At 37.8% G+C, this 15,114-nt stretch overlaps 1 protein-coding gene across 1 annotated transcript; it reads left to right on the forward strand.

The window, feature by feature from the left end:
* The first annotated feature begins 663 nt into the window (after positions 1-663).
* On the forward strand, positions 664-13,565 carry SPINK6 (serine peptidase inhibitor Kazal type 6). The gene is made up of 5 exons (XM_043564003.1): positions 664-776; positions 3,811-3,833; positions 9,396-9,470; positions 11,838-11,953; positions 13,347-13,565. The coding sequence occupies exons 1-5, from the start codon at positions 719-721 to the stop codon at positions 13,390-13,392; spliced, it is 318 nt and encodes a 105-aa protein (XP_043419938.1). The 5' UTR covers positions 664-718; the 3' UTR covers positions 13,393-13,565.
* Positions 13,566-15,114: the final 1,549 nt, after the last annotated feature.

The raw sequence follows: 15,114 nt of genomic DNA on the forward strand, positions 1-15,114 counted from the left end.
TAAACATAGTTTTTGCAAATAAAAAACATACATTGATGGACTCCCTTCTTCACTTGACTTCAGAACTAAAACTCGCTGGCATTTGACAACGGCAATTATTTTAAAAATTAACAAGCTGATCCCTCCCCAGAAAGTGCTTTTTCAGATGTAGTCCTGGTGACAGTGTAGGATACCTATTTCTCTGGGGTACACCTTGGATGATGTGGACTTTGAAAATTCAAGTTACACCCAAGATTCCATTCCCTGGTGGTTACTCATCTGGACCACAGACATGCAGGACCTGTCTGAAAGAGACCTAGGCATCAAGCGGGCTCCACCAGTGAATCATCCCTTTAATACAGCAAAACCTTAGAGGGAAGAGCAGGGAGGATATATTGGTTGTTAGGAAAACGTAGGCTACAGGTGGAAAATGACATCCTCAATTATTAATAAGACCCAAGGTGCGAGTCACATAATTGTTCTAATTTTTAAGCATGATGGAGAACATGAAGCCTTTCTTTAAGTTGGTAAGAGGTCCCAATAAATGCCTAAACTTTACAGATTTGCATGTGGTTTTAGAATGTGATTTATAAAGAAGGTGGAGATCCCAACTCCCTTGATCATCTCTCTCTATATATATATATATGTCTCATTGTGTGTTTTAGTGCTCTGGGAAGTGTCTTGACACAGAACCTGAGCTGGACAAAGCACTCTTGACCTGAGTGAGCTAACTGGCACCATGAAATTATTGAGTGTCTTTCTGCTCCTGTCTCTGGCTCTTTTCAGCATTTTCTCAGGTGAGTTTTTTTTTTCTTAAAATTATAATCCAGTATTTACACTTAACTGGAAATAAGTGTATTTCTCTACCATATTTCACAATTCTCACGATTTTGATATTTAGAAAATTCTGAGATCATAATAATGATAATGATTGTGATAATGAAAATGGTGATAGTAATGATAAACATAACTTTTGTGTTGAGCATATACCATATTCCAGGCATGTACTAAGGGCTTTTATGCATTATCTCCAATACACATGGCAAGGTATTTATATCTATATTCTATATATAAAAAGAAGAACATGGCACAAAGAACTTAAGAAAATTGCCAAAGGACTTGCAACTAGTAAGTAGAATTTAGAATTTGAATCCAAGACTTCTAGACATTACAGTTGATATTTGTTCCACAGAACTAGTCTGGAGGATGAGTAATCGTTGTAACTATTAGTTTGGCTTCTGAGACAAAAGGAAGATTTCCTGTCCTTATTATTCTTATAACTGGGCTACAAATAACTGAAATTGAATCCAGAAGGAAAAAGGCCTCTCAGAGAATGCTCCAGAAAAGTGAATGAATCCTAAAATGCAGAAACATATAGGCTGGTAGTTAACTAATCCTTCAGGCAGGGGACTATCTTTGGTCACTTTAATGAGCAATGGTCATATATTCTATCAATTCAGACTGTTTACAGGGTCATTACAGTTCAATCTGGCATTTTTCATCACAGGATCATGTGCACAAACAGGGCCACTGTACCTATTTACTTCCTTCTTTATTATTCTCTTCTTTGCTGTTACAGTGGACAAAGCACATGCCAGAGGCTCGAGACCCAACACCTAGGCCCAAATCTGCCACTAATGGCCTGTGTCACCTGGAGAAATAGCACAACATTTTGAGGTCTTCTCTCCTTTGTAGAATACTAGAAATGTGTGGGTTCTGGGAACTTCCATGTCTGATACTACATTTTCCAGTGACAAAAGTGGTTGAATTTTGCTGCTATCAGAGATTTTAAATGGCTGAACATGTAAAAAGACAAGAATTTTTCATTGAAACTAAGCAGATGGACAAGTCATGGTTTGCTGGGAACTGGTCATATTTATGTAAATAAATACACTTAGAAATTTTTTTAAAAATTGGATACAAGATTTCAGTGATGCTATTGAGTGAGTTTGACTACGTAAGCCAAACAGCTTGAGTGAGTGGTTCAGTCAACTGCTGAGGTGACATAAAAAATAGATCTATAACTACATTAAAATTTACTTACAAAGATAGTTTCAGAAATTAACTGATATCCTTTTATTGCTTCTCTTTACAAAAGCTAATGGATATTCTCATTGGATCTGATTGTCCAACACCAAACACTAACACAAAACTGAGTCCCTCACAGACTTATCCGTATTTGGGAAGGCACTGGGCCTAAGAGTCTTAATGTGCCAAGGGAAATGAAGGTCAGTCTTGGCATTTCCTTTTTATAGCTGTGTGATAACACTGCTGTGTGTCATTTTCCCCTTCTATAAAATGGGAATGTAAAAGGGCTGGCCCTACATGGCAGTTTAAATGAGAAAATGCATGCAAAGTCCTTAACATAGTGAGTGGGGCATAGTGAGAGTTCGACGAATGCCTATTAATATTGCCATTATTAAAGTTTAATAATAAGAATACTGGATTGGACTCAGACATTGTAAATATTAATTCTGCTTCTGCCTTGACATTTCCTACCTAGGAGACATTTGGTGAAATCTCTCCTCTTCTGATTAAAGATCTGTACAGTGGAGAAATGATGAAAAATTATAACAATGTATTGTCATAAAAATCATTTGAACCGGTCATAAAAATATAGGCTTCCAGGCCCCATGTGATCTTATACAATGGAGTTTTCAAATGATTATTCTTAGAATCTATACTTTGTTGTTGTTTTGGTTTTGTTGTTGAAATTGTGCTTTACTTATATATTCTTTTAGTAGAGAAATCCTCTTTTTTAATTGAATATAGTGGGCACACAGTGTTACTTTAGTTACAGGTGTAGAACATAGTGATTCAACAAGTCGCATACATTATGCTCTGCTCACCACAATTGGAGCTACCATTTAGTAACCCACCACACAGCTTAATGCAGTAAGGCTGTTAATCACTACAGCAGATGTTCATTAACTTCCTTTTAAATTTAAAAGCCTTGTGCTGACCAGAGCTAGAGAAGGATCACACTTACTCATCCACTTTCTGTCATCAAAGTGGCCTTGGGCTTACATGGGAGAAGTGTTGTTGACATAGAAATTCCACAGAAATGGCCAGAAATCAGCAGCAGCTTCTACCAGAACTGAACCTAAGACTTTTATATCAGTATTTTAAACCACTGAGTGAATTAGCCACAACCTAAAATTCACACACATAATCTTAAAGGTGGAGGGAGAGAGAGAAGCAAGACTGTATTTATGGACTTTTTTTCTCTTTCAGGAATTTAGAAAGATGTAGCAGGAGAATGAGTCATAGAGAAGAGAATGAGTTTGTCCTTAAGAGTCTATATTTGGGCCAAGTCTTGAAAGCTGGTTGAGTATAAAGGGCAGAAGTGCAATGTGGGGCTCAAAGAACAATCAAATGTAGTGCCTTCCCCAACTGCCTGTAACAAAGGCTTTGGGGAGGGACTCCATGCACTTGAATCCTAGAATGTTAAAGTCAGAGGAAATTTTCCAACCCAGCTTCCAACCCAGTGAAGCCAGAGATGACAAGGTCATTTCCAGAGTAAATGAGTGACTCGACCAGGGCTGTCACATGAATTTCCAGACCCTTAAATTATTTCTTCTCACCTCATCCCAACCTCCAGAAAATATTACCCCATCATAGTACATGTGCTTATATCCCTTTCAAACTTTCTACTGCTCCCTAAGAAGTGAACACATATAAAAAATAAAACTACCATGCCATGATTTGTTGAGATGACCAAGAACCAAGAACAAGAATCATGCTGGGCTTGAGCGTGTCCTAGTTTTGCAAATCTCTCTTTTTTGCACATTCAGAGACTACCTTGTTTGGATTTTGTGCTTTTTTTTTCAGGTGTCTTCAGTCAAGAAGGAAAGGTCAGTACATATTTTTTATCTTTTATTCAGACCTGGGTGGTGTTTGGCTAGAATTCCCAAGCCAAAGAGAGGTTTGCCTGCGGGTGAAAGAGCAGAAACAATGAACAAGCAGACCGAATGCAGAAATCAGAAGCAAATCCTTTTTCAACTGTAGCATCTCTACGAATATACTGTGTTCCACTTAAAAGAGCCTAAATGCCCATTCTCAGATTTTGTTAAAGTGAAATGAGTATAAATAAAAACAGGATGAATCTGTGATAGCACTGATTTCTATCACTCGTTTCACTGTGTGATCTTGGGCAAGTTACTCAGCTTCTCTGAGCTGTAATTTCCACAACTATAGAAAAGGGATAATATTATTCACCTCATAGAGTTAGACTTAAGTTAAATAAACTATGTGGGAGCATTTGGTAAAAGGATGACTTAGCGATTAATCATTACCAGTTTATCAAGGAGTTATTAGGACAGAGGCTGCTACTTTCTGTTTGGAAGCAAGGCAGCCGGCGGAGGCAGCTTGTTTAATGTTTTGCACTGAGGATACACACACTGATTCACTCAAACTGAAATACAATTTGGGTTAAAAATAGGAACAGACACGAGTTATCTTCAAGATTTGGCTGATTAATCCACCAACTTTTTTCCAGTTTTCTTGTTCTACCAAAAGACAACACAAATCATCAGTATTCACTCTGCCAATCCTGTCCCTGTGTCTATACTGAACATTTTTATGTGACTTTTGGCCTTGGTTCTTGATTATCCTTGTTGTGCTCAAGAACTCTTGGCGTCCAAAGTTTCCAGATACCACTGCCAAATGATTGGAGTTAGCAAAGGAGCTGAAAAATATTTTCCAACCCTGGTATACCTACCACTTGCATAAAACTTTTTTTTATTTTAAATTTTAGCATCTCAGAAATTGATGAATGCCTTACAATCAATGATGCCTTACAATTAACTGCCAGTGTGTGTGTGTCTGTGTGTGTGTGTGCACAAACACATGCACTTGTGTCCTAGTGCACGTGCACATGTGTTTGTATTGCTATATATAATCGTACATTCTAAATTTGATTTATTCTTATGTTTAAATATATATGGTAGCACAGTCTATGTTAAGTATCAAAACAAACAAACAGAGAAAGGACATCAGATCAAGACAAACATTTCATATCCCATTAGGTAGTGATATGTGATAAGGCTATTATACATACGTTTAAAATATATGGAATTTAAGCCCAGCTTTCTCCTTAACACACAAGTTGCTTCTCTTCTTTCAGCTTGGAATTCCAGATGGGACTTTTAGTGTGTTCTAGGGCTCATTTAAAATCTGCAATTTACTGGGGCGCCTGGCTGGCGCAGTCGGTTAAGCGTCCGACTTCAGCCAGGTCACGATCTCACGGTCCGTTGAGAGTTGGAGCCCCGTGTCAGGCTCTGGGCTGATGGCTCAGAGCCTGGAGCCTGTTTCCGATTCTGTGTCTCCCTCTCTCTCTGCCCCTCCCCTGTTCATGCTCTGTCTCTCTCTGTCCCAAAAATAAATAAATGTTGAAAAAAAAATTTTTTTTAAATAAAAAAAAATAAAATCTGCAATTTACTAATTCTATTCCTTTAGATGGACCCAAGTCTTAGAGTCTGCTTCCCTGAGGATCACGGGGGATGCTTCCTCAGTATGCCAATCCCTAGGCACCATGCCAGACTTACTGAATAATAATCACACAGCTGGGGAGTTTTGAATCTACATTCTAGGTAATTATCTGATGCTGGGAAGCAGTGACTTTCAAACATTCAAACATACTAGAGACAACATAGACCAGTCCTTGTTCGAATACTTACAGGCTGTCTCTCGGGATGTCTCTTGCCTTCTCATTGTCTCTGTTTCCACATCCCTAAAATGAAAATATGGATTCAATGATCTTTAAAGCCTCTTCTGGCCTTAGGTATCTAAATCCTATGAAGGCTACTGTTTTTCTTCTGCGTGGCTGGAAGGATGGTGACAGTCCCATCAACAGACAGAAGTTGAAACTGTCTTTAGGAGCATGCCTACTCAAGTTGATCCAGCCAGTACAAAGGGAGAAAGATTTTCTCTGACATCATTCTTCTGATGCCAAGAAAGCTCTCCATGATGGAGCACCTGATGGGAAGTTAGAGTGAGCAGCTGAAATTATTGACTTGTAAAAGTTTCACATTCTTTCAAAGAGAGTGTTCAAACTAAACAAAAAGCATGTTCCTGGACTTTTGGAATTCAGAGTCTTGTAAAATTTTCCCCATAAATGTAAATGAATAATATGCTGTCATCTCTTTAATTTGCCAAGTAGGAACATTAAGTAACATAAAAATAATATAGTAATAATAATAATTAAAAGTAAAACTGCTATTTGCCCTCACCAGCCTTCATTAAAGAAATTATTGTATCATACCAAAGTGCTTGAATGACATAATCTCAAATTAAGGATAGTTTTTTTAATGGAATAGATTTTTCTTTTAGAACTACTCCTTACATTGTTTTATTTTTCTTATTTCCCTACCAAGCTGTGTATTTAGGAACATAATCTTAAGGATCTGTTTAAAAGAATATTCCAGATTGAAATTAACATAACAAACTGCTGAAAACTAATAATCGTCAACCATTTCCTTTTTACAATAATTTTAAGATACCTATATTTATTTCTGGTAGTATTTTTAAAATTATTTTTAATGTTTATTTATTTTTGAGAGTGAGAGAAACAGAGCACAAGCAAGAGAGAGACAGAGAGAGGAGACACAGAATCCAAAGCAGGCTCCAGGCTCTGAGCTGTCAGCACAGAGCCTGACACAGGGCTCAAACTCACAGACCGTGAGATCATGACATGAGCCAAAGTCAGATGCTTTACCACCTGAGTCACCCAAGTGCCCCTATTTCTGATAGTATGTTAAGATAAAGGCATGGTAAATATTAGTTTAGTTAGTAAAACAATGGTCTATGGCTAAAATATGTTTGGGACAGTTCATTTTTCCTAATTAGCTTGCATTAATTTACAGTTAAGATACTGACAGAATAACTAAATACAACTTGGCAGTGTTAACCAGCATCTATAACTACGGATAGGAGAACTCAGTCTTTAGAAAGAGGACTTATCTCCTTCAAGTTTTCCAACAGCAGTAAAACTGTGCAGTCAGCATCTTCGGATGCCAGACTCCACATTGAGTGAGCTTCTGTAGCTCCACACTACCTCCGATCAGCAGTAGAAAGCCATTGTGCCGTACATGTGAATGCATAGTTTTCTTTTTTTTAATGTTTATTTGCTTATTTATTTTGAGAGAGGTGGAGGAGGGCAGAGAGAGAGGGAGAGAGAAAGAATCCCAAGCAGGCTCCATGCCGTCAGCGCAGAGCCCAACTCCGGGCTCGATTTCACGAACCACAAGATCGTGACCTGAGCCGAAATCAAGAGTTGGACGCTTAACTGACTGAGCCACCCAGGTGCCCCAAGCAGCATAATTTTCTAAACAAATACATGCTATCGTTTACTATCCTCGCTTCTTAAGTAAAAAAGTACTATAATGAAAACAGTCATTTAAAATAAGCAAATTTGTCTCCACGTGCAGCAGGGATTTGGGAACTTGGAGGACTTAGAAACAGAGAGCATAATTCACTACCTTGGCTCAGGAAAGAAACGTTGAGGGTGGTGACAGGTCATAAATTTGGAATTGGTGAAGAGGGACGTAGGGTAAAGAAATACATGAAGGGTGATACTTGCAAAGGGAAAGAAGTGGCAGTGTTTTAACCTGAGGTAGGTTGAAGAATCTGAAGAATGGTGCTATGGTAAAAAGTGAAAAAAAAAAAAAACAACGAAATGTAGAACTAATTTGGAGGGAGAGATAAAGAGTTATAGTTTGGCATAATTTAATATGAAGTGTGAATCAAATCATTGACTAAAGTTGCCCTATATATTTCACCTATTCTCGCCTTTACTGAAAAATACTCCCTATGCATATATATCAGCTCCTTTCTTTATCATACCCCTCCCTGACTTGGCTTCTGCTTCCCCTGTCTTCACACTCCTTCCACACACCAAAAGTGCTCTTTAAAAAAAAAAAAAAAAAAGGGGGGGCTGCTTTCAGGACATAGCCATTATTCATGATTTCTTTATGTGCTATAATTGATCACTCCAAATGTTTTTGGAACTCTCCCCTGACTTCTACATACATCAATACCCTGGCTCTCCAACTATTTCTCTTCTATTCCCTTTATTGTCTTTTCTGTTTTCTTCCCAAGTATTCACTATGGGAATTTTCAAGAAAATTCTATGTATTTGATTTTATCTCTCAGAACATGTATTTTCCCAAATGATACTGATGAGTTCCAGACCTTTTATCCCTTTAGTCTCCATCAAAATCTCAGACTAATTCCTCATTGTCAGAAATACACCATCCTCAACATTTCTTTCCTGAGCCAATGCAGTGAATTCTGCTATCTGTTTCTAATTCCTCCAAGTTTCAAAATCCCTGCTGTATGTGCTGATTTTAAACAACTGTTTTCATTATAGTACTTTTTTGCTTAAGAAGCCCTACACTCTGGTGTGTGTGTGTGTGTGTGTGTGTGTGATTGTGTATGTATTTGCAAATTTTTACTGGCTTTATTTGTAGAACTAAAATGCTGGACTAAAATATCAATAATCTTGACTCTTTAGTTGATTTAGTAACTATATGAGCTCATTTTCCAGACACGTTAAAGGATTTGGTAGTCACTATTAGCAAAAAAACATATTCGGGTACTAAAGTGTCGTTTTATTCCAAATTTTAGAGGGCACAGTGTTTTGAGGAACCACAAGGGGTCACCCAAGTGCCTAGAAGCAGTCTCCGGAAGCTGAACTAAGGAAATAAATGGAGGTGCTTGTTAAATCCAACACCAATTTTAAAAACATCCCAAAATTCACTAAAATAGGATAAGAAATAATGGGCTCCAGAAATTGTATATTGTGATACAGTATACACTGTTAGTATTTGTAATAGCAATATTCCAAATACCTGGAGCTTTACAAAGTGTTTTCAAAGGATTTATCATCAGAGTTAGGGCAGGCTTGCAAGAAGAAGCTTATTTTCCACACTCCTAGCCCAGGGCTATTTCAAATATTCTATCCTGACTTTCTACAACTTTTACATGACCACCTTGGATTCTCACAGCAACTCTGGCAGTGAAGCGTAGAAACTGTTTTTTTTTTTCAAGTTTTTAATAAAGAAAATTGAGGCACAGATATTGAGTACTTTGTCTAAGATGGCACAACTAGTTAATGGCAAGCAGCAGAACAAGTCCTATAATGTGATCCTTTGGCTCCAGTTCAGGGATGGTTGGAAGCCACTACAATTTGAAAGTGTGAGGTGTGTCTATTTTCTAAGGAAGTGTGTTCATATGCCATTTGATTGATTTGCTTTTAATTGTTGAAACCTTTTATTCTTCCTAGTAATTCTAGGGGGCAGTGGAAGGGGAAAGTGGCCTTGGGGAAGGAGGTGGGGTCTAGACACTCTCACGGTGTCTTCCCAACTGCCTCTCCGTATTTGCCCCCCAACTGCCTCTTCCATATCTGCTTTCTAAAGGACAAAAGAGGGTGGATTGCAAGATCAGAGGGCCGACTGCCAGGGAAAGGTGTCTTAAGGAGGCGTCTCTCTCATGTAAGAGACTTTCTTTTTTCTTTACCTCACTGACCTGACAGTAGAGACACACATACCTCCGACTGAGATGTGGTGTCCTCAGCTTCCATACTGCCTGTGCCTGGCCCACGGGGGCATCTATCACACACTGTGCCATAATGATCTATGTCGTCTCTGCTTCCCTGATGCAGATGAGATGGTGAGCTACTGAGAGTGTTTGTGACTGATTCCTCTTTGTATCGTCAGCACCCAGCACTGTGTCCTCCAAATTACTAGCTACCCATTGGCTTTTTGTGGAATAAATGAAAATATTAATGATGATTCGGGGGGTTACAGTTCTTTCTTGGCCCAAGCACACAGTTGCAAATGTGTACATCAACGACTTAAATGTAAAATGCAAAACAGGTTTTGAGAAGAAAGTGTCCTATGATTTATAATGCCCCAAAGATTTTCCAGCCTTTTTTCCATTTGGAGACCTACAGGGAAGATTACTCTCCTGGAGGTATTAAGAAAGGGTAGCGTTTTCTTTAAGAGTTGTGGGAGCAAGTGGGACTCAAGGTGAAACTATCTCCTATGCAACCATGCCCTAAGATCTCTGATAAATACCATACTGCCTAACATCAACAGTACAAGTGCCTAATTTCAACAAAAATCTATATTTAATAGTCTCAGATGCCTTAAACCTGATATGTGATATTTTTAAACTCAGTTGTGTGATTCTTTTGCTGAGCATTTCTCCATGCAAACCTTCAGAGAGGTTTGTCAATATACAATTGTTTACATAATATCTTGAACAAATGATTCATTTCACCTTGCCCATACATTCCATTCATAAGGTACTTCAATAAAGTCTGTATATCTTGACTGTAAGTGTGGTCAAGGGTTCCTAGCGACAGGTGTTCTTTTTTTCTCTCAATGAGGATGTGTTGGAAATCAGCCATAGCAGATTGTTGGCAATTTGGATCAGCAATGAGAAGGAATATGTCCAAGCACTGATTTCAGTGCCTCCTGGTTGTGTGGCATTGGTAAGCCACATAATTTTCCTGAGGATCACTATTCATATCCATAAACTGGTTAACATAACATTATTCAATGCATATCTCAGGTTTATTGTGAGACTTAACTCAACTAATCCACATAAGAATAGTTTAAATATTATGAATCCATTAATAAACATAAGATAGATGGAGTAAAGGATGGTCCCTGTGTTCATGTTTAGATGTTACTTCATTTCAGAGGCGCCCAGGTGGCTCAGTCAGTTAGGCATCAGACTCTTGATCTCAGCTGAGGTCTTGATCTTAGGGTCATGAGTCCAAGCATGGTGTTGTGTTCTGAGCTGGGTGTGAAGCCTACTTAAAAATAAATAAATAAATAAATAAATGTAACTTCATTCCACACAGCTGACATTTGGAAGAGCTCAGTTTGACCTATTACATATTGCCCATACCCTGTAATAAAATGAGTCAAATGTCATTTGCACAGCAAATACTTACTCAGTTGACACTGAATTGAAAAGAATCTTAAAACTCCAGGCTACTTCTGAGAGACCACTATAAGTAAGGAGACATATTAGTGGCATTGGTACCACCATTCCTTCCATAGAACTCATGACGAGATTTACTAATTAGTCATAGCATGTTTTCATCAAGACTGGATGCAACCTCAGAATCCTTCTAAATAGAGCAGCTTAGATAGCCATTACTGTGTTTTTACAGTAGGCACAAAAGTTCAAATTCCACAAATAGACTCTGAGATAGAGGAAGTTACTAATAAAGACATTAGAATGGTATTTTCAAGAGATAATAAATGGATGTAGCAGCCATGGAGAAAACTAACAAGCCATCAGATAACATCTGGGAACTCTTTGCTTGCAAGGAGTTCCTTGCAATAGCATCCATATCTTTATAGAAATGCAGGAGTGCTATTAGAGTTAAATTAATACAGTAAAAGAGAGGAAAGAAGGGAGGGAAGGAGGAAGGCAGAAAAGAGGGGAAGAAGGAAGAAAAGAAAAAGCAAGCAGCATGTAAAGCCCAAAAACGACTCTCATTTAGAATAATTTAGTGTTGGAGCAAAAAGTCCTACCTATAGCATTTGCCTCACTCCTTATATGATGAGTAAGCATCTGCTGTACACCATTAACTTTCTCCTGAATATAATAACTACAGAAATGGGTTTCCTGTGTATCAAAGGGAAAGTCTCAGTTACATTTAATAAATTCTAGTTAAGCAGATAAGGAAAGCTATTTTCTATTTCAGGAAGCTTTATATCATGGGTGCCTGTGTGTGTGTGTGTGTGTGTGTGTGTAAGTTTACCCAAAGCTTCTGTTCTAAGAGACAGTCCCTTAGACAGAATGCATTGATGTCAATGTCACTGTGCTTATGTTGGTAGATTGACTGCGGTGAGTTCCGGGATCCCAAGGTCTATTGCACACGGGAATCTAATCCCCACTGTGGTTCTGATGGCCAGACATACGGCAATCAATGTGCCTTCTGTAAGGCGGTGGTGTAAGTATTCATCGAAATCAGAAACATGAGAAGCTTGGAGAAAATTTTTCATCAATAAAAATATTCTTTTATCCAAATTATTTTCAGACATTTCATTTTATACCAAATTATATGTTACTAAGGTACCAATTTCCATCCATTCTTCTCTTTTATTTTAATGGAAAGAGCCTTTTAGGAAAAGAATAGAGTAAAAGATTATCCTTTATAATTCAGACTATTCAAACTTTACAGTTAGTATACTAGGAAGATTCTACCAAGGACCAATATTTATTGAATTTCCACATTTATAAGGAACAGAACAGATGCTGTAGATTTTAGCTAATAAACTGTGACCTTCCCACTAGATCAGTTTATAATTAATAAAAATTTATCCAACCAATCAATCAGTCAATCTTTTAGTCTGATTGATTACTCTATAACCAAGGGAATTATAACCTTTGTTTAAGCCAGATAAAAGTTGTCTCACTTCCTCACCACTGTCTTCATTTCCTTGTATTAGAGTTTCTTCTGTGAATGTCTTAATTACCCTCAACTTTGCTGTAAAATTCCTAAGCACGGGTATTATATAACTCCCTATTAATAATAAGAAAACCAAGCATACAGAGTGAAATTAATAAATAGTGAATCAACACATAACAAATATGTGCCTCTTGCTTATGTAACATATCTGACTAACACCAAACTTTTCCCAGAAGAAAAGCAGTAGGGTAAGACGAGATTTGATTTAATGGATGCCTACTACTGAGAACTGAATATATGATCTGCTATAAAAGCCAAATTCCGGGGCCCCTGGGTGGCGCAGTCGGTTAAGCGTCCGACTTCAGCCAGGTCACGATCTCGCGGTCCGGGAGTTCGAGCCCCGCGTCAGGCTCTGGGCTGATGGCTCAGAGCCTGGAGCCTGTTTCCGATTCTGTGTCTCCCTCTCTCTCTGCCCCTCCCCCGTTCATGCTCTGTCTCTCTCTGTCCCAAAAATAAATTAAAAACGTTGAAAAATAAATAAATAAATAAATAAATAAAATGCCAAATTCCTGAACACTTGGTTCAACTCCTTACCAGAACTATCAGAACTATGACACTAGAATCTTTGCCATTATCTCTCCTGTCACTTTTGCCTTTTCCGGTTGTGTACATACTTACTCTGAGACAATGAACACTTGAAACCAAAAGGTCTAAGCCTGGGCAAAACTCTGAAATTTGTTTACATTTCATGCTGTCTGTAATTTGTCCAGATGTCATCTCTGAGTACATTTAATTGACCTCTGCCTTGTCGTAAATGTGGAGAAATGTAGAATCACATGACTACATGAACTATGGAAAGCAAACCTTTTTCCAACCTTTGTGAGGAATACTGATGATACTGCACTGACCATGCATTCATCTTTCTCTTTTGTAGGAAAAGTGGTGGGAAGATCAACCTAAAGCATCAAGGAAAATGCTGAAGTTTTGTGCAGTGTCTGTGCTGACTTCCAGCTGCTGCTTTTCTCACTTCTGTTTTTCTCTAATGGATCCTTTAAATTTATAAGACACACCTACTCTGCCTGGCTCTTGGGTAGCTCAATACATATCTATTTCCCTGGATTTGCTTGTCAATAAAGTAAATTCTGTAGAAGCATTTCTTGTGTTTTTATTCTGAGATCAAGAAGACATACAGATATAATTACATGGCTTATTGACTGGCATAAACTTGGATAAAAAGGCCTGGGTTTTTTGGATCTAAATCAACCACGCAGTCACTGTGGGATCTTGGGAAAATCTCTTCCCCTCTCTTATTCTTACAGTTGCCATGTGGATGGTAAAGTATTTTTAATAATGTGATACTACATTAGGCTTACAGTTATTTTACAGTATCTATTATTTAAGCTGTAGAATACATAATATCATTTCTTCCTAATTTCAGGAAAAATATTTTATATAAAAATAAAACGTTCAGCTTCTCTAGACCCCAGCTTTCTCATCTTTATGGAGTGGTGGACTTATGCAGATAGATGTTACCCTTTATTTATACAATTTAATAGGACCTAACCAAACTGGGGGATGCATCTAATATTTAGATAAAGAGCCTGGGAGTGGATTAAGTTATGCTAGGGAAGATAGACACCTTCTACTTCTTCAAGTGTGGGATTTGTGCTCTTCCGTGCTTACAGACTATTCCTTTTGCTGGAGAAAAATGATCATATAATATATAATTAGGGTAATAAGAGGGTGGACCATTGAGTCACACAGACCAGAATGTGAATCATGACTCTCACATAAGCTATTTGCTTTTGAACAAGTCATTTGATTTCTTCGATTTATGATGTATTCACCTGTAAAATGGAGACACTAGTATCTATGTCCTAAATTTATCATGAAGATTAAGAAAATGAAGCATGTAAGCAGTTAAATGATCTCTGATGTGTAACAAGAGGTCAAAAATCAGTAGATTTTGCTATTATGTTCTGTTTTCAATTTCAGCATTATACTTCTTCACTGCCCAGGATATTTTTGTTCTTTTTCTCAGTATTTACAGTTTTTTTCTACCTTCTGTTCCTTTAACATTTTTGAAAATTCTCATCACGTGAGTTTTTTTCTCTGTCCTTTTTTTATCTGTATTCTAAGTGCCCTGCTTCTTGGGGAAATTCAGTTCTTTTCTCCTTTTTAGTTCTTACTCCTTGAAGTAATGTATTATTTCTAATGGAGGCATGAAGACACTATGTGTAGTTGGGAAACTGAGTCATTGTACATCTTTAAACGTATCCCTCCCAATGTGATCCACTCCTCCTCTCTCCCTGTTGGAGCAGTCCCCTCCCCTCAGGCCAGATTCCTGTCAGCTGTCCACACAAAATGTGTATTTCCACCACACTATTCTGTCTGACCTGGAATGCCTCTTGGACCACCTTGTGCCACTCTGTCTACCCTTTCTTCCTCAAACACATCCTTTACTTACATCTTAAGACTACCATTTACTTCAAGGTTTATTTCAGGTGCCATAACTGAGTAAATAATTAAATTACTATCTCTTGTATAGTTATGAGCTATTCTTTGGGGATGAAAGGGAAGCAAATAAAAAATAAACCACAGAAAGCCAGAAATCTGGTATTTCTTAGAAAGAAGAAGCAAGTCACATATAAAATAATTAATGGTCAAAATACAGGAGTTTGGGTTCAGAGATGTATACGCTT

This window comes from Prionailurus bengalensis, chromosome A1 (assembly GCF_016509475.1).
Source record: "Prionailurus bengalensis isolate Pbe53 chromosome A1, Fcat_Pben_1.1_paternal_pri, whole genome shotgun sequence".
Taxonomy (NCBI): Eukaryota; Metazoa; Chordata; class Mammalia; order Carnivora; family Felidae; genus Prionailurus; species Prionailurus bengalensis.